Genomic DNA, 20,865 nt, shown 5'->3' with positions numbered 1-20,865 from the left:
TTCCTCAACACTATCTGCCCCTCCACCTATCTTAATATCATCCAGAAATTTGGCCACAGAGCCATCCATTCTATCACCCAGATCTTTAATGTATAACGTGAAAAGCAGTGGACTCAATACCAATCTCCATGGAACCTCTCTAGTCATAGGCAGCCAACAAGAAAAGGCCACTTTATTCCCACTCTTTGCATCCTTTCAGTCAGCCAATCCTCTGTCCATGCTCACATTTTCCCTGTAAAAATGTAGGCTCCTATCTCATTTAGCAGCCTCATCTATAGCACCTTGTCAAAGGCCTTCTGAAAATCCAAGTAAACAACATCCACTGACTCTCCTTTTCCATCCTGCTTATTATTTCCCCAAAGAATTCCAAAAGATTTCTCAGGCAAGCTTTTCCCTGGAAGCCATCTGGTCCAGGGGACTTACCTACCTTCAGACCTTTTAGCTTTTCAAGGACCTTCCCCTTAGTAATAGCAATTACACTCACTACTGCCCCTGACACCAGTAGTTCAGACATGAACTTCTTCTATAGTGAAGGCTGACGCAAAATACTTATTCAGTTTGCCTGTCATTTCAACCTCTCCAGCATCAAGGGTGGAGAACTTGATAGTAAACTTTCCCATTTTCAAAGATCTCCAATGGTCCTACTCAACATATTGAATGTTTTGACATGAGAAAGACTGCAACAGCTGTTTGAAAATATGATAAGAGTTTCATTTGGAATTGGAAGAGATAACAAGGGCAGGGTTAAAAGAAAGTAGTCAAATAGTAAGACATGGCAGCTGAATAAATATGCAAACCACACAGAACTTGTGGATTAGTGGTGTAGAAGACGCAAAAATAGAGTGAACAGCCAGGGACCTTTCTAGGGCAGAAATGCCTAATACAAAAGGGCATAATTTTAAAGTTATCAAAAGATGATAGGGAGAAATTTCAGAGATATAGTTGCAAGAAAAAGTTTGTGAACCCTTTACCATAACTGGTTTTCTGCAATAGTTACTTATAAAATGTGGTCTGATCTCTATCTAAGTCACAATAATAGACAAACACCATCTATCTAAACTAATAACATATAATTGTACTTTTCATGACTATATTAAATATATTGTTTAATCATTCACAGCCAAGGCCGAGTATGTGAATCCTTGCAATTAATAACTGGCAGAATCTCTTTTAGCAGCATTAACCCCCAACAAAACATTTCCTGTAGCTGCTGATTGGACTTGCACAATGGCGAGGAGAAATTTTAGACCATTCCGCCATACAAAACTGTTTCAGTTCATCAATATTTCTGGGATATCGTGCATGAACAGCCCTCTTCAGGTCATGACTCTGACTTGGTCATTCCAAAACAAGAATTTCCTTCTTTTTATACCATTCTGTTGTTAGTTTACTCTTGTCTTTTGGATCATTGTTTTGTTGCATCTTGTATTAAGCTTCAGGTGACAGACTACTACACTGACATTCTCCTGTAAAAATGTCTTGATACAATTTTCAATTCATTGTTCCCTCAATGACTGCAAGCAGTCCAAGCCTTGAGGCAGCAAAGCAGCCCCAAGCCATGATGCATCTTCCACCATACTTCAATTAGGATGAGGTTTCTGTGTTGGTGTGCCGTGCCCTTTTTTCTCCAAACATAGCACTCCGCACTTCTGACAAAAAAAATTCAACTTCTGTCTCATCTGTTCACAGAACATTGTCCTGGAAGCGTTATGGAACATCCAAGTGGTCTTTTGCAAACCCGAGACGTGCAGCAACTTTTTTTTGTTTTGGAGAGCAGTAGTTTCTTCCATGCTGTCCTTCCATGAACAGCATTCTTATTCAGTGTTTTTCTTATAGTGGACACATAAACAAAGACTTCAGCAAGTTCTAGAGATTTCTACACGTCTTTTGCTGTTACCCTTGGGTTCTTTTTCACCTCCTTCAGCATTGAATGCTGTGCTTTTGGTGTGATCTTTGCAGTATTCAACAGTACTAGGTTTCCTCCATTTGTAGAAAATTCCTCTTACTTGGACTGATGAACACTCAGGTCTTTGGAAATGTTTTTATAACCTTTTCCAGCTTCCTGCATCTCTAGAGTTCTTCTAAGATCCTCTGAAAGTTATTTTGATCGAGGCATGGTGTACATAAATAGGTCTTTCTTGAGAAAAGCAGACTCCGTCAGTAACCTGACTTTGCAAGTCTTTTTTTAAAAAAATAGGGCAGAGCACTTCTACAACCCACACCTCCAATCTCATCTCATTGATTGGAACACCAGACTCCAAAGTTATGTAGAAGGCATTATCCCAGAAGTTCAAATACTGGTTTTGAACCTAGACGGTGATTGTTTAAATGGTGTACTCAGTATTGACAAGTAGCACAATTGTTTGTGTGTTATTAGTTCAGGCAGATTGTGTTTGTCTATGATTGTGACTTAGATGAAGATCTGACCACATTTCATGAGTAGTTAATGCAGAAAACCAAAACAAGGGGTTCAAAAACTTTATCTTGCAACTGTAGTTCTGTAGTTGCATGAATGAAAGAAAAATGGAGTGTGGGCGTGCACACATGCGTGCATGTGCTACTGCGCGTTAACTGATCTTAGAGTAGGTCAAAAGGTCGGCACAACATCGTGGGCCAAAGGGTCTGTACTGCTCTATGTTTGAAGAAAATCTTGTAGGGTAGAGTATTTATTGCCATGGGGAATCGGTGCAAATGCAAAGATTAAGCTATAATTTGGAAACATACAAGTTGCGAGGATCTTGAACATGAAGATTGAGTGGAATTATTAGTAAAATGGGGGGGGAAGGGAGAAAGGAGGTTTAATAAGTCAATTACAAAAAAATACAGCAAGAAAGGACGAATTCCCTCATTAATACAGAATGATTGACTGAATATTCACATCAATTCCATGTGCCTGCCCATTCACCCATACAAATAATGTTGCACCTACTGGTGTTGCCTTCTCTCTTGCTCTCCACTTTGATACAGACTTCTGGACCAAGGTTATTATCTTGTGCCACCTGACTGGAGTTCTCCTTGTCACTTGAAGGTGAATTGCACGATCCTTCAGTTTTCTTCTCAGAAGATAACTCTTGTTTCATTTCCAGAGGATGTACTTTTACCACCACCACTGGAAGGATTTTGTTTTCCCCAACCTAATAGGAAAGTAGCAAGTTATTTTTAGCAGCCATTATTTTCTGTAACACATAGCTGAGTTATCTGCACATCTGTCAAGAGTCTCTAGTTGAAACAAAATTATTTATCTATCATCTTTTCACCCATGTAAATTCCGTACAAAAGTAAATTTTATTCTGCATCTTAAATTTGTGGGTAGCAATTTGTGAATTTTGTAAGGGCAAACTTTCATTAATCAAATGGCTGTAATATAGGGGTCACCTATATTAGCATATGACAACCAAATACGAATACAACCAAATTATTTTAGAAAAATAAGATTACACACTTTGAGCCAAAGATGAAAGGCATTAAACACTCTCGCCACTATTTCATGAACATCTTTAATTTTTTAAAAAATGTATCTTTTTGCCTAAAGACCGTGTAGTTATGTTAATGTTCTGAGTTAACAAATTCTGGTATTTCTCTTAAAATGATTTGAGAAATAATTATTTTTGCTAATGTACAGCTTTACATTCTAAAAGATATTGTTTAAACAAAGCTCACACTGTGATTTCTGGCACATCTAGAGGAATCTCAGTTCTACCCAATTTCATGAAAGTACCATTTTCAATGGTGCACAGGAAAACAATTAATGCAAAAAACACCAAAACTATAATAGCCAAAATTTCTGGCTACAACTCTAAGCCATTCCAGAAACATTTTTTCAAGGGAAACACCCTGGTTTCATTGGCTATGCAAGTCTAAGGAAGACACTCTCAAGTCCCAGCAAACTCGTGAGATTGAGACAGCTCGATCCCACCCAAACCCCGGTTTGTGCGGATGCTGTGTAATTTGCTACCCTATTACAAATTAGTGCCACAAAACAACAAACAGTACATTGCATACAATTAAAGGAATATTTATGAATCTTAGCTAAAGGGTTAGTAAAGAAAAGGGCCCATTTTAATTAACAGTCAAATGAGCAGAAGTTGGAGCTCCTCTTGAACTTCTCTGTCACTCGTGCGCTGGGCCCTCAGTCAGTGTGAACGCCCACACCACCTTCCAGACATCACTCACAATCCATCTCGAACAACCGGCTCTCCCACCAGATCGTACGCTACGACTGGTTCTCCCCAGCGTCTTCTCTCTTCGTCCCCCGACGAACAAATGCGCCAAGCCGAACCTTAGTGTCCCTCACCAGAGAAACCTCCCCTTAATTTGACCATCATAATTGGATGGCACACATTTCTCCTTATCTTTCATCTTCAACAATAACCCAAACAAGCTGAAAACAAGCTGCTCTTAAAGAACTGCCAAATGAAATACATACAGCATAACAGTAAAAATATGAACCAGGCCATTACACAAGTTTCTACATATTCCAAAACTAACCTGGAATTCACACCGCTCTCCCAAAGCAAACTTAGTCATGATTTCCATCCAAGTTTTGTCAACTAGTTTGTCCAAGGACAAGGTACTATGATGAACCATTTCCAATACAGGCTTTTCAAACCATACTGGATACTCCTCCTTTAGCCTGCAGCAACAAAGCAGAACAAGGTTAAAAAGTCACTATTAAACATCATTAAAAAATATTACCAAGGGTTTAAAAACCATTGGTCAAAAAATTATGGCGAAGCCTGAGTTTTAAAGAGCCTTGACTGTACAAACGGGTAATAAGTTTGAGAAATTTAAATGAGTAGGGAATGGGATAAATCTAGAATCCAACATGTGCAAGAACTACATCAGAAGAATCACTCTGATGATAAATTAACAACCAGCTGCAGGTTTCAACTGTTTCTATACATTTAACAGACCACACAAAAATGGACCCAGCTCAGCTAACCCAGTCACGAAGGGTGTCGATCTGAAATGTTATCCATTCCCTCCCTCCCCCGCCCAAAAATCTGTGGACCATTCACCATTTTACGTTTCTTTTATATTTTCAGCATCCACAGAATTCTCCTTTCACATAGCCCAAAGTGATGAAACTCAATCCCACAAAGGTTTATGGTATCAAGTTAATACCCTTGCATTAACTGCAGACAGATCCTCAAATTGGCTGATGGCAAAAACCAGCACAATGTTGCAAGATAACACCACCATTGATTGGACTGATCAAGACTCAAAATAACAAGTGGCAAACTGAGATTGCAGCAGACGGTTGTTTGCAGGAGCTGCTGTGTCCCGACACTGTAATATTATAGCTTCATGGCAGTGACCAACCTAAACTCAATGTAGAAGAACATGATAAAAAGCAGCACCAAGCACAAGTAAATGTTAGGGCTTATGATGAAGCTAATATGCAGTGCTGTACGTGACAGAAAGAAGAAACTGAATGCTACATAAACAGCTCCAAATTCACGTTCAAAGAATCTACTAAAGCTCTGCAGTGTTGCCATATTCACTCACGGACACCAGTGGAAATTGTAATTAATGACAAAAAAAAAACATCTCCATGATTCTCAAATAATAGCAGAAATGTGAATACAAACTATAAAAACAAAGTGCTTGCTAACACCTTCATCTAAAAAGGGAATGATTCATCTTAAAATAAAAACAAAAAAAACTGGAAATACTCAGATCAGACAGCATCCAAGCTGCCTGGGAGAAGCAGAGTTGTCATTTCAAATATGGTTCAAAATCCAAACATACCACTTGTCAGCTGCCCCAAGCTCTCTACTACTAGAAAGTGGAAAATAGCTTAGCTACATCTTAACAAAAACTCTAAATTCACTCCTGGTCATTACTAGCAACCTACTATCAATCAGTATACTGATAAAAGACGTTGAAGTTGATCAAGTAAAATTTATCAATATCTTTCTCACCAGTGCGAAGCTTTATTCAGGATTTGACCTAATAAATTAGCAAGTAACATTAATGGAACATAATTGCAAAGTACTGAACATCTTCAACAAGAGATTCTAACAATCTCCCCCAACATTTACAGGCATTACCTTGAATCTTTCACTATCAATAGTCTGAGTTTGGGAGCATGGATGAGGAGGGAAACTTAACCAGATTCTGAACTGGACTAGCACACATAAATAATACAGCCACAAAAGCAGATCAAAAGTTATGAATGCTACATTAAGTGATTCACATTCCATGCCTTTCCACCATTTTTTAAAGGCGCCACAATAGTCTCAGATTACATGGACGTCTGCAACTCGAAGCCATCTAGCTTCAATGTGCTTCACATACCATCTTAAATAACTACTCTTTTCTTAACCAGCGCATCATGAACAATTTGTAAAACGAATAGCAGAAACTCAGCAACGCTTTCATTGTAACACCTCCCAAAAATATTATCTCTACTCACTACAAGGATAAAGATAATGAACACAAGGGACTATCATCTGTAGGTATTACCCCGAACTACACAGCATCCTGACTTGCAAAATACTGTCCTTCCTCAACTTGTGCTGGGCCAATATCCCAGAACTGTTGACTGTATTCACTACAAGGATAACTAGGGATGAAAAAACTAGGGATGAGAATACTAGCAATGTGAATGTTTTTTCCCCAAATCTCCCAAAGCAATGCTTCTTGAGATTTACATAAACCTTTCAAAAGTATACAAAATCATGAAGGGTACAGATAAGGAGGATGGCCAATCTTTTACCCCTGGGTAGGGGTGTCTAAAACTAGAGAGAATAGATTTAAAATTTTTGAATTGGCCCAAGAGTCTCAAGGGGAAACTTTTTCCACACAAATGGTGGTTTGTATATGAAACAAGCAGCAAAAAGAAATTGCTGTTCTTCTGATATTCACATTCTACCTGGGTATTCAACAACCCAATGCTATTAACATCAAATTTTCCAATCTCTGTTCCTCTCTCCTTTCTTACAATCTACTTTGTCCTCCCATACCTATTCATTACCGCCTACCCCCCCAATCAATCACCCATTTTCATCCTGCTCCCTCTCCTGATTCCACCCACCATTCATCTACCAGATATCCTCTACCATCTGCTCTTCATTTCTCACCTAAAGTTTCCGTAATGACCTTGCTTATATTTCAGATTCCAGCAAAGGTAGCTTTTGTTTTTCCTCTTTTCACCCTCAAGCAACTGTCTCCACCTTCACTCTCACCTCACCCATCTGGCACCATTACACCTTTTTAATCTTCCTTTCTCTACATCCACCGGTCACCCACGTCTCCCCCACCGGCTCCATGTGCCTGCCATCCTTCAGCCCTCCTTGGTTCAGCTGTCACTGATTGGTCCCTGTATCACCCCCTCCTCTTTATACTGACTATCACCCTTTTCCACTCAGGTCTAATGCAGAGTATCAGCCCAAACACTGACAATTCCTTCATACACCCCCTACTCCCTACCAACACTGCTGAACAAGCTGAGATCTTCCAGCAGTATTTAGCTCTGCTTTCAGCATTTTTATTATATTGCAAACCACTTGATCATTTTTGAAATGTTACATCCTATTCCTCCAAAGGAGAAATCAGTATCTCAAAACTGACACATTCAATTGTCTCCTTTTCTAAATTAATCCACTCACTTTAAGCAATATCTCCATGACGACAAGAATCCATGCTATTCTAAACTACAAAAATATATCAAATTCAGAGTTAACTATTTCCTTCCAGAAACACTGATTTTACATTAATTTTTAAATATGATTACTTTATCTACTCCTCCATCCATCCTAATCTTTCTTCTTAAAGATAAAAGGTATCCACACTATTCTGCCTCTGATTCCACCTTGGACAATACCAATCAAAAATCAATCATGACAAGAATCTTCATCTAAGTCAAAATCAATGGCTGTCTAAAGAGCACCAAAGATGGGGTAGGATGGATACAGCAATATACAAGTTAACGTGGTAACATAATCAAGATCTCAAAGATGAGCCAGAGGCTGCTATTTCAAGGAGGCAGAGTCTACAGTGTTTACTCTACAAAGCGAAGGATGGATAACTGTAGCAAATACAGTTCATTTAGAATGACGCAAACACAAGGAATTCTGCAGATGCTGGAAATTCAAGCAACGCACTTCAAAGTTGCTGGTGAACGCCGCAGGCCAGGCAGCATCTCTAGGAAGAGGTACAGTCCACCTTTCGGGCCGAGACCCTTCGTCAGGACTAACTGAAAGAAGAGCTAGTTAGAGATTACTAGCTGTTCTTTCAGTTAGTCCTGACGAAGGGTCTCAGCCTGAAACGTCGACTGTACCTCTTCCTAGAGATGCTGCCTGATCATTTAGAATGAACTGCCTACATGAGCGGTAGACGTAGATTCAATCATGGCTTTCAAATGAAATTGGATCAATACTTGAGGAAGAGATGGATAAAGAAGAGGGACTTACAGCAGTGTTTTACACATAAGGGCATGGACTAAATTAAGCTAATGGTCACCTTGTGTTATTATTTTATGATTTATACCAGTTTAAATTCAGTTGCATCTAATTAACAGAGGGAACAGCATACTGAAAATTAACACTGAGATGCCAAACTTGTATTTAAAAAACACAAGGAGCACAGATAAGAAATTAATTTAGAGCAACAAAGGGAATGTCTCTTCTTTTCAATGTTCCAAAACTGCACTCAATATTAGAGACTTTCCTAAATTTATGTGATGATTGCAATAAAGTGCAAAGACCATATCTAGCCACCTGCATGCATATGGGCTCAAGTTTCTCCCCCTAGTCACATCATGCAGTGCACAACAGTTCAGCCACTGTTACCAATGCCCCAGTACTTGTACAATATTTCAAATCTACAAACGGCACAAATCAGCTCCTATTCCAGATTAACCTAGTAATGTTGTATTTAAGGATGTAATAAATTAAAAACTTTCCATCCTGTGAGTCTGTTTAACAGTTAGCAATAAAAGGTAAACCATCAATAATTTTGTATGTATCAATCTTCATCAATTCCCAAATCCTGTGATTAATCAGAATTTGTCACATTACATCTAGACACAATACTTCACAAAGATGAAATGTGCATATAACTAATATGGACGATTGAAGGGTTGGGGCAGAGTAGAAAGAGGTAAGATAGAAGGGGTGTGGGGATTTTTAAAATAAGCTTCATTACCTCTGGATGCTCCAAAGTGCTTCACATCCAAAAGCTTACTTTTGTTTGTGCTGTCATTAATGTATGAAACCCCACAGTCAATTTACACACAGCAAGCAGCAACAGTGCTCTAAATTAAAATATATTTCTCCCTACCCTTTTTCATTATCTGTCAAACACAACAACACTTAAGAGGATGTTACCAGTTAAGAAACCACTACATACTGTTAGCAATGGTTAACAGAACTTACTGCAGCAACAGGTGGAGTCAGATTTCTCCTACTATATTAATTGTAATTTGTGTGAAAGCATCTGCCATATACTTACAATTCAGTTACTTCCTGCTCCTCCTCCCAGGCCTCCTTGTGAGTGAGCTGAATGCTGCCCGTACTTTTACACGTCCAGATTCGCTCTGCGTACCTAGACAGTCGACTTTCATATTCTCTGAATAAGAGCTCAGGAAAATAATTAGTAAATTTAGTTTGTGCATGGAAGCATTGAAAAGCAAGTTCTGACATTAGCACTTTCACACTTCTGTTCCCTATATCACATATCTGAACATGCTTCTTTTCCTCAAATTTCTCTTTAAAATTTTCTAATTTTTTTTTTAACATACCAACTGCAGCTGGGACTTAACCCCAGTTTATCCATTCACAACTTGAAAGTTACTTGTAAAAGCATGCTTACAGACAGAGCTCATTTGGAACTGACATTGGTGCATTTCAATCAGAAATATGATCAGTACTGAAAAACTCTAGCCCTATAACCATGGGGCAGATACAGTTCCTGGAAATTCCTAACATTGCCAGCCATCAGAGTATTTCAGATGATTATTATGCAGGATGTAAAATAAGAAAAATTGACTTTACTTAACTGAACTACTGGCAACCTCACGCATGCAATGCCTGTTCAGATTTTCCTTTTTATATTGCAGTACTTCTACATGAAACTGTGCTTTAATGAGGCAATTTCAGGACTCAACAATGAGACCTGACCACATAATTCCATTAAGTCATTGTTATCCCCAAAATAGAGTGCTCATTGCATCTACACAGCGACTTGAACTAATGAAAACCATAAGTGCGCAGCCAGAAACATTCAAGCTTATTGGCTGTTGATTCACAAATTGTTCATCAACAAGCTCTGATGACAATATATAAAGAAATACATAATTATTATTTCAACGCTGCTACAATTAAGCACATTGATATATGATTTATAAAAGGGCCTATTTTTTTCCAAAGCTTCCAGACATAAATCTGTGGCTGCTTTGCAATTAAAATTACCAGGGAAAATAGCATAATGACCTGCAGGTTGAGCTTTCAACACCCCGAGTCATCATTGCTCAAATAGACTAGAATCGTGATGGTACAGTAAAGCATCCTGCTTTCATCACATTTGCACTGCAATGCATATTGCACTAGATATTGCATTACACACTTTTCTCAGTTTACTTTGCTCCTACTTCCTGCTCTGCTATCAATCCATTTGGCACGTTCCTACAGATATGAAAGATCCAAAGCTTCTCTAAGGATTAGAGGTCAACCATTCACTTTTACTTCCCATTAAATCCAAAGTGCACCACTTTATATAGACTGGGGGAATTCAATGGAACTGGTGACAAACTCATAATAACTTGAAACCACACACCTAGAAGTGGTTTGAAATTTTCCCGGATGTCCCTTAAAATTCTCAACTGTCGACTATAGTATTAACACTGCTTATGAAGCGCAAAAACATCACCAAAAACCTACTTGACTCAAGAATGGTCAATTATACCCAGTAGCATAAAAGGTTACCAGGTTAAAAGTTCCACACAAGGTGATACTCACGAGCAGGTAATGCCATTGAATCACATTACAAAACAGAAAATGCTCCGACAGCCTGAAGACCACAGCAGGGATTTAATAAAATATATAAAACTTTCAAACGACATTTGGGTCAACAATGACAAAATGCTATCTTTCCAATTAGTTGTGGCTTTCAGCTATCCAAATTGGGTGACTTTTAACTTTCAAAATAACATTTTTCAAATGTGGAAATCTCAAGACTTGCTGACAAATTTAGGTTTATTCTTGGCTTACTCTGTTGCTCTGCTCCATGACCATTGTATTTACTCCAGAGTTTGTTTTACAGTTAATATTTTAAAAATTAATATTAAGTATTTACTTAAAGTGATAGTTAATAGTTTTTCATACATCACTGAATATCAGAAATATAAAAAAAACTCTTTACGTCAAACACTTGTCCTCAGCTTAGCTTACACTATGTTGGAGATGGTGCCTCCTATGTATGCAGTGTCGGCAGATGGCAACATCTGCTTGGGCCAGTGGGAGAGGGAGAGAAGACCTGATTAGCACAACGCAGTTTGATTGTAGCTTGTAAACTTCCAAACTTTCATTAAGTTTTGGGAGTTTCACAAAATGTGGGTGAAAATTATTTGCAACATAACAGATACTGAAATTAAAAACTGTGATTTTTAGATACATTTTCTTTAGTAATATGCTAAAGATGTTTAGTAACAACAATGTACTAACTTTTTACCAACCTTCAATAAGTACGACAATAAAGCATGGGGTGCACTGACATCACCAAATGAATATTTAAAAAGATACAAATACAGTGGATTCTGGTTCATTGGGGTAGCCGCTTATTTGGGACAACTCTTGAAGAACAAAAAATAATTAAATAGCAGCAGTTACTTGTGTCTGTGTTCAAAAAGCAGTGATTTTTGTTACTAATAGCTAGTAGGGAATAAGCAGCAAGACAATTCAGAACTGCTTTACTCACAGTGGTTTCAGGCTTGGAGGTGCGAGAAATGGCCAGGGATGAAAATGAAGGGATATCACTACTTCCAAAAGCTAGGAACTAAGAAGAATTTGAAGATCTCAACAATCATCTTGAACATTACAACAAAAATGAAGATCTGGGGGATTCTTTAACATGGAAGCAGATTCATGGACACAGGAAGTGAGACAGAAGCTACTAACCGCGAGCAAGCACATTAACTATTTATAATCCTCCAGTACATCATGGCCTACCAGTAGATTAGTGAGGCCGCCGAACCCAGCACAGTTGCTAGCCCACCCCGGGATGACTTGGCACTCTTCATGGGGGTGGGCAGGTTCTCTCACATGCTTACCACTGAACATTTTAAACTCCTGTTACACTCACTGAATCCTGCCGACCATGCCAAGTGTTACGCAGGAGCAGATTAACCTATTCGGTAAGTGGGACAGAAGACACTGATAGCCAGTAAACTCGTTAACTATCTATTTACAAACAGTGAGACACTCAACCAAGCATCCAAGTCAAACAAGCACTTATCTAAGCCCCCTAAGTTGCAAAACTACGACAGTAAACATTCAATAACACTTCTAACTGAAGCTTGTACTTTAAGTCTCCCCAAGTTACACAACCACAACATTGAACATTCAACAAACAGGTACTTAGTTACGTGTGTGCTCGGGCCCTCCTTTCTGCAGTTCATTGATGTAATGGTCCTTCAGCCCTGGTTGCGACTCAGTCTGAAGGGGAACCCCTAGCAAAGGGAGACTATGGCTCTAGCATCTATTCTCATACACCTCGGAAATGGAAGCCGGTGCCGTGACATGCAAGTCAGCCAAAGGGATAAAGCTGCCGAATCCTTTGAATGGGCCAATCAGCAACCAGCATGAAGGAGGCGGCTTTCAACCATAAAGTGTTAACCCTTCATGTTACAAATGCAATAATCAAAAGCATTGTATTGAAGGCTACCTGCACTCTGTCTGCACTGATTTTGTTCATTTAGTCAAAAGAACATGGCAGCGTACACTGGATGATTTCCTCCTTCAAGAACTAATACAGTTTTATAGTACCATAGTAATATTGGTCATGTTATAATTTGTTCTGTATTTCATTTAAATATGTATTGCGTTACTCAGTTAAATAGTAGTTGGTCTTTTATTATATATCATTTTAAGAATTTCCATAAAACTTCAGTTAACTGGGCCAAAATGTACTGGTCCTGATGTGTCCCAATTAACCAGAATCCACTTGTATTTAAAAGCTCAGTAACCCATCATTTAAAGGAAATAAAAAAAATTATCACTGAAATAACCTGATATTAATTCAAGTTTGAACACAGAAATATAAGTCAAATTTATATAACCACAAGTCATAAATTCAACAGGACACTCAAAGATCATTTCCCAAAATTCCACTGCATCTTTTCTAGTAGTTACTATTTAATATTCTTAAGTGTTGGCCTAATTGGTTCATTTTCAACTTGGTTCAACACAAGTTATTTTACAGTATCTTAAATTAAACTAGCTAAATTGCAATGCCATCAAAGAATTCTAGGCCAGGAGCTCAGAATCCAATGATTAAGTTACTGAAGTAGGGGACCCATTCTATTAGCAGGATGCCTCTACTGCACAGAGCCTGGATGAACCTCCATATAGGTTAGTACAAGCAACATAAAATACAGTGCAGCCCACAAAACTACAGTGAATCTGTGCACATCAACACCAGTTACTACCATTTGTAAACAAGCTGGGACTAATTACAAGATCACCAACACAGGTTTAAAACATTTTCCTTCTCAGGTGACAAAGCCTCTACCACTCTACAAACATTTTCATTACTGTGTAATTGCCACGAGAAACAGGAACCAAAGCTATGAACAAGAAGTCAATAGATCTTCTCAACCTTTACCAGAACTGGAAAAACACAAATAAAACTGTAGTGCAGTCCTAACGTGCATCTATAAACTTGTGTTCATAGTTTTAAAAACATAGGCGTCCAAACTTTAGAAAACTACAAGTTATACAATCTCTAGAAGGCCCTATTTTAATCGTACTTGAAATGTTTTCTTCCTCAAAAAAATCTTTTCCAACCCTAAATTTGCAATTGTGACAGTGATACAAAAGATGCTTTGTTTCACCAGGTTACATAAGTGGCTGAACTTCTGTAAATGCAATGTGTTCCATTGGGCACATTGCACAAACCTATATAGTCCTGAAATCTAAGATGACATAAATAGAGTGGGCATAACCATAGCAACCACTTAAGGAGGAATCTAAAGATGGCCTTTTACAAAATCTAAAGTTAAAAAAATCTATTTGAAGTAATTTAACTCGATTCTACATATTCTCCTAAAACCCCCTTGCCCAAAATCAAAAAGAACCTTCAGCAATTGATGTGGAAAATAGCTGAGCATTCAGCAAATCAAACACAAAAGGCATACCCTTATATTTTAAGATGCCTTAATTAAAATCGTTGATATACCCAAGATCAAAATAAATTGCCAGGATCAAATTGAGAGTTCTCCAAACAAAAAAACGTACTGCCAATTCTAGTAATTGCATAACGCTTCACGGCTTTCTTGAAAATCTACTTTGAAACTCCTTTGATAGATAAAAATAGCAACATTAAAGCTCTACAGTCATAAAGCCTCAAGGCCATTGACACCCAAAAGGTTGCACACCATTTAACATTTCAGGCAAAAATCCCTTAAGGTAAGTGATAATTATATAAAACCTCCACATCCTGGGATGGTGAATTAAGAACAAAGTGCTGGAAGTACTTAGCAAAAATCTTATCGCCATAGCTACATTCTGTGGAGACAGCAACGGGGTTAATATTTTAGCAGTTAAGTATTTCCAGCCCTTTGTTTTATAGTCCTTATTGTAATCCTCAAGTGTTCAGTTACTGAGCATCGATGGGCTTTGATTTTTCCTTAAAACTGAAATATCTTCAGCCTTTCTGCACGGAGCTACTGATATACAAATTCATAATGATCTTTAATATGGCAGAGAAAATGTGGAAACTATAGAGATTGTTCTTAGAAACTGTCAGGGCAACATTCGCAATATGGAAGAAAACGATGAACCAATCCTTGAACGCTGTAAAAATCTGTTCGAACGTGAACACCATTCTACTTAGAGTGATTTTGAGACCAGGTTGGAGCCTGACATTCAGGCTCCTCTGGGATCCCAGCGAAAAGGCATCGGCGAGTAGGCCCAGACGGTCCCAACTGGGCCTCTCGGCAATGACGAACTTGTGGAGTTAAAAACAAGAGAGTCTGAAGTCGCTTAGCAGGGCCACGAAACGGATCGGGGCTGGGGTACGATGCCTGACAGACAGCATGACAGGACGCTCAATCAGTGCCGCCCTCGCCACAGCTGCTCCGACTCTTGCTCGGCCAGCAGCAGGAATAACATCAGCTCCTGCCCCGAGCCCAGACAGGGTCCCTGGGGAGATGGATGCCGTCCCTGCCCCAACACCGACATCCGGTGTCTCCGCAATCTAAGGATACTCGTTGCTCCGGAATCCCTCGCCGCTGTGCTCGATCACGTAGATTGTCTCCTCTGACGTTATGTCGGTAAGCGGCTTCGCCAGCGGGAATGGCTTCCTGCCCAGCAGCGGCGCCATGGTCCTATGTGGGCGCCGGCCGGTTGGCCGGCTCCGTAGGAGATGGGCCGGGCGATCGAGGCCTATCCAATCCCGCCGTTCGCACTGCAGTAACGGGAATGGTCCAAAGGGGAGAGCCCGTCGCTCCGCTTCAACTCGAGAGTTCAAAAATGGCGGGATTCCACAGCGGCGCCGCTCCTCACCGGCAGCTCCTCACCTCCCGCCGCCGCGCAGTCTACCCCACTGCCGGAAGCACCCGCCCGCCCCGCGCTTTCATTCGATGTCTGGAAAACCGCGTCATCCAGTTTAAAAAAGATCTGCCTTCTCGTTGGATAATACCGCTGTCGATCATCCCTGCAGCTTCGGTTCAGGCGCGGGTTTGTGTGAAGGTGAAAGGTTACGGCCATCGAGTAAGCGGCGACGGAAAGGAAGGATGCAATTTAAATTCAGCTTGTTTAAACCTTACATTCGATGTAATATGTAATCATTTTTATGAATTATAGTATTTGATTTTGTTAAAGGAAGGTTGTTTATGTACGCACAATATAAAGCCGCCGCGAACCCTAACGACGGGTGATCGATTGGACGAAAGCGTCTAAGGGGCGGGCTTAATGGTGACATTTTGAATTGTGATTGGTTTGCTGGTCGATCTATCAAATCGTAGTTGCGCTTGATGGCCCCGTCGGGCGTTTTGATTGATTGTGCAAATCATCAATCAATGTCAGCAAGTGTGGTTGCAATGGTATTTAAGGTAGGTAACGGTGCGGAAATCGGAGCGATGGTTTAGGCCGCATTTAGAGCCAGGTAAAAACAGTAAGAAGTGTAAAATAACACACATACGCATTGCCTAGAGCTGAAGCAGAACGAAATTTTTGTTGACGACGTACCGAAGAATGGATTTATTCTTAAATAGTATTTTTCTCTGAAATAAAGCTCCGAAACAGAGCAGACTCGATGGGCCGAATGGCCTGTTCCTGCTCCTATGACTTTTGGAAATCGATCATTCTCCTGAGAAACCACTATGTTTTCTCTCACCTCAGATACAGCTCGACTTGCTGAGTATTTCTAGCATCAGGCAAGTGATGGAAGTGTAGAGAGCAGAATGTTAGCATGGATTTGGTGGCCTGAAGAACTTGCTTTATTGCTCAACAACTCTTTTTTTATGCTGTTGATAACAAAACAGGCACAAGAGACCGGATAGGTTGTTTTGCAAAATAAAACATACAGAATCCAATAAATAAACATTAGTTCATATTACCTGCTTGCTCCATGTTTGGCATCTCTAATCACTCGCAATGTTTCTGAGCACTGGGATCTTAAAATGACTTGCTGCTCTTCTCTTGATGAAGACTATTCACTGTAACCACCAACAAACATCAAGAATACTCTGCATTCAACAAAGTTGAGGCTGAACTTTAGAATTCAAAAAGCAATACAATAGGCCATATCTATCTTGTCATTCAGCTTTACGATGGCTGATCTACTCCAGGTCTCAATTCCTTTTCTCTGTCAGTTCCTCATTAACCTCATTGCCATATTATTTTTACATTATGTATCTCTTTGAGAGGGCGGAACTTAGTTAAGATGGAGCTAAACGGTGATTCCTTTGCTTGCATCTTCGGAAACAGCTCTATTTCCATCTTTAACTTCTCCATTTTTCCCTTCCAGGCTTCTTTTGAAGACCCTGACCTGGAGTTACACGCTGACTTCAGTTCTTTGCGGGAATGGGACCTGCTCTCGGGATTTCATGACTGGCCGTTATCCAACATGCTAAGGCGCGGCCTAAGAGTTTAGCTCGCCTTTTGAGGCCTAGGATCTCGGGGCTCTGGAGACGGGCGAATCAAAAGTCGGTGTTGTCTGAACTGGAAGATCTTTGGCTGTGTGTCCAGAGACCTGAGATCTTCGGGCATAGAGCTCAGAAAAAGCGACGCAACAGACTTCTAACCAGCGAGTTGTTTGTTATTATCTCCCCTCTCGCGGTGAAACGGAAACATCTCTTTCTCACTTATTGGGGGAGAGAGAGAACCCGGGGTATGTCGAATACCAGGTGAACACGTAGTCTTTGGAGTAACTGCAAGTCTGTGTCTTTGCTGTTGCTTCGCTCACACTTGCATGCTCAGTAATGGGTCCCAATGCTTTTCTTTTTGCTGGTGGGGGGGGAGGGGGGATTGTGCTCACTGCTGCTTACGCATGGGAGGGGAGGGAGCAGAGGGGACTTTGGGGTTCTAACATTTAACTGTCATTCATTCTTTGGGGCACTCCTCTGTTTTTGTGGATGGTTGCGAAGAGAAAACATTTCAGGATGTATATTATATACATTTCTCTGACATTAAATGTACCTTTGAAATGCGGCAGCCACCACAACCCTTCAGTGAGAGAATTCCAGAATTGTCCCATCCTCTATTCATACACACCTCAGTGTTAAATGTCCTGCCTTTTTGTAATCACAGCCCATTGTTTCAAGGGACAACAGATTTTTTTTCCTGCCTTGTCTCCTTATCCCTTGATTCATCTTTTATCAATGTCAGTTCTCAACGCAATTAATCAGAATCCACCAGGGTAGAGAATTCTCTTGGAGTGAATACATTTCTCATCTCAGTTCTACATTGCCTACCTCTGATTTTAAGACCATGATCCCCATTTCCGTATTCCAAAAACTAGGGGCAACAAGTTTCCCTTCATTTATTTCTCCTAATAATTTTCACTGACACTATGGTATTATAAGAAAAACAATCCTAACTTTTCCAATCCATCCACGTGTCTAAATTATCTCACCCTGGAGTAATTTAATAATTCTGTATCCTCACTGAAGCTTTCAACATCCTTCCTAAGTCAGAGCATCCAGACTTTGACATAATTGGACGTGGGAGTATGGAATGAGCTGCCAGACGAGGTGGTAAATGCGGGTTCTTTTTTAACATTTAAGAATAAATTGGACAGATACATGGATGGGAAGTGTATGGAGGGATATGGTCCATGTGCAGGTCAGTGGGACTAGGCAGAAAATGGTTCGGCATAGCCAAGAAGGGCCAAAAGGCCTGTTTCTGTGCTGTAGTTTCTATGGTTTCTATGGTTAATTGGTTAAAATATTATTTTATAAAAATTCATCTAGTTCTTGAATAAAATGCCTTATTATAAAGCTCAGGATGCTCTAAGCTTTTTAACTATTTTTTCAACCTGCCTTGCATACTTACTTCTGGATCTCTGTTCTTGTATTCTTTGTTAACAGTGCCCTTTTGTTGATATTGCCCTTTTCTCCTTACAAAATTATAAACTTCCCATTGTTCCTGCATTAAATTTCATCTACCAGCTATTTGCCCAGTCACCAGTGCAGGAGCCACGTATCTATTTGTGTTGTATTTTGTGCTGTGTGCTACTATTTCTGAGGATCTGCCCTTGCCCAGCACGTAAATACAGTTGCGAAGAAAGCACGGTAGCACCTCTGTTTCCAGAGGAGTTTGGGGAGATTCGCCAAGACAACTAAATCTTTGACAAATTTCTGTAGATGTGTAGTGGAGAGTATATTGACTGGTTGCATCACAACCTGATATGGAAACACCAATGTATTTGAATGGAAATTCTACAAAAGGTCATGGATGTGGCCCAGTATATTATGGGTAAAGTGCTCCCAGCCATTGAGCACATCTACATGAAACGCTGTCATAGGAAAGCGGCATCCATCATCATCATCAGAGATCCCCACCACCCAGGGTCATGTTCTTTTCTCACTCCTGCCATCAGGAAGAAAGTACAAGAGTCTCAAGACTCATAAGACCAGGTTCAAGAATAGTCACTGCCCCCAACCATCAGGCTCTTGAACGAAAGAGAAGAACTACATTCTTTGAAATGTTCCTACAACCAATGATCTCACTTTATGGACTCTTTATCTCAGGTTCTCATTATTTATTGCTATCTATTTATATTTGCATTTGCACAGTTGTCTTCTGCACTCTGATTTTTCATTGATCCTGTTATAGCTTCTATTCTATAGATTTACTGAGTATGCTCACAGGAAAATGAATCAGGGTTGTATATGGTGACATTTATGTACTTTGATAATAAAATTTACTTTGAACTCTGGGTTATGGTCATTTGTCATGTGGTTTGGGGTATGGTTAAAGTAGATGTGTATAGTCACATATTCATGCTTTGTATCATCAGTTAGAGAGAGACTTGACAATAGACAATAGGTGCAGGAGTAGGCCATTCGGCCCTTCAAGCCAGCACCGCCATTCACTGTGATCATCGCTGATCACCCACAATCAGTACCCCGTTCCTGCCTTCTCCCCATATCCCTTGACTCCGCTATTATTAAGAGCTCTATCTAACTCTTTCTTGAAAGCATCCAGAGAATTGGCCTCCACTGCCTTCTGAGGCAGAGCATTCCACAGATCCACAACTCTCTGGGTGAAAAAGGTTTTCCTCAGCTCCATTCTAAATGGCCTACCCCTTATTCTCAAATTGTGGCCTCTGGTTCCGGACTCCCAACATCGGGAACATATTTCCTGCCTCTAGCGTGTCCAATCCCTTAATAATCTTATATGTTTCAATCAGATCCCCTCTCATCCTTCTAAATTCCAGTATATATCTTTCAACATATGACAGTCCCGCCATCCCTGAAATTAACCTCGTGAACCTATGCTGCACTCCCTCGATAGCAAGAATGTCCTTCCTGAAATTTGGAGACCAAAACTGTACACAATACTTCAGGTGTGGTCTCACCAGGGCCCTGTACAACTGTAGAAGGGCCTTTTTGCTCTTATACTCAATTCCCCTTGTTATGAAGGCCAACATGCCATTAGCTTTCTTCACTTCCTGCTGTACCTGCATGCTTACTTCCAGTGACTGATGAACAAGGACACCAAGATCTCGTACTTCCCCTTTTCCTAACTTGACACTATTTAAATAGTAATCCGCCTTCCTGTTCTTGCCACCAAAGTGGTAACCTCACATTTATCCACATTAAACTGCAACTGCCACTCACCCAACCTGTCCAAGTCATCCTGCATTATCTCAACATCCTCCGCACATTTCACACTGCCACCCAGCTTTGTGTCATCTGCAAATTTGCTAATGTTACTTTTAATCCCTTCATTAATGTATATTGTAAACAGCTGTGGTCCCAGCACCGAGCCTTGCGGTACCCCACTAGTCACCGCCTGCCATCCTGAAAGGGACCCATTAATCCCTACTCTTCGTTTCCTGTCTGCCAACCAATTTTCTATCCATGTCAGTACCCTACCCCTAATACCATTTGCTCTAATTTTGCCCACTAATCTATGTGAGACCTTATCAAAGGCTTTCTGAAAGTCCAGGTACACTACATCCACTGGCTCTCCCTTG

General features: G+C 40.1%; 1 protein-coding gene across 1 annotated transcript in view; it reads right to left on the bottom strand.

Annotated features, from left to right (window-relative positions):
* baz1b (bromodomain adjacent to zinc finger domain, 1B) overlaps positions 1–15,758 on the bottom strand; it is an 86,520-nt gene extending 70,762 nt beyond the window's left edge. Inside the window, exons 1-4 of the mRNA XM_072243572.1 lie at positions 15,428–15,758; positions 9,457–9,573; positions 4,489–4,633; positions 2,930–3,134 (exon numbers count right to left, since the gene is read on the bottom strand). Of these exons, the coding sequence (XP_072099673.1) occupies positions 2,930–3,134; positions 4,489–4,633; positions 9,457–9,573; positions 15,428–15,543 (583 nt within the window). The 5' untranslated portion in view covers positions 15,544–15,758. The remainder of the gene's footprint in view (positions 1–2,929; positions 3,135–4,488; positions 4,634–9,456; positions 9,574–15,427) is intronic.
* Between the last annotated feature and the right edge of the window lie 5,107 nt (positions 15,759–20,865).

This window comes from Mobula birostris, chromosome 25, assembly GCF_030028105.1.
Source record: "Mobula birostris isolate sMobBir1 chromosome 25, sMobBir1.hap1, whole genome shotgun sequence".
In the NCBI taxonomy this organism is placed as follows: domain Eukaryota; kingdom Metazoa; phylum Chordata; class Chondrichthyes; order Myliobatiformes; family Myliobatidae; genus Mobula; species Mobula birostris.
This window is presented reverse-complemented; position numbering and strand designations above follow the sequence as displayed.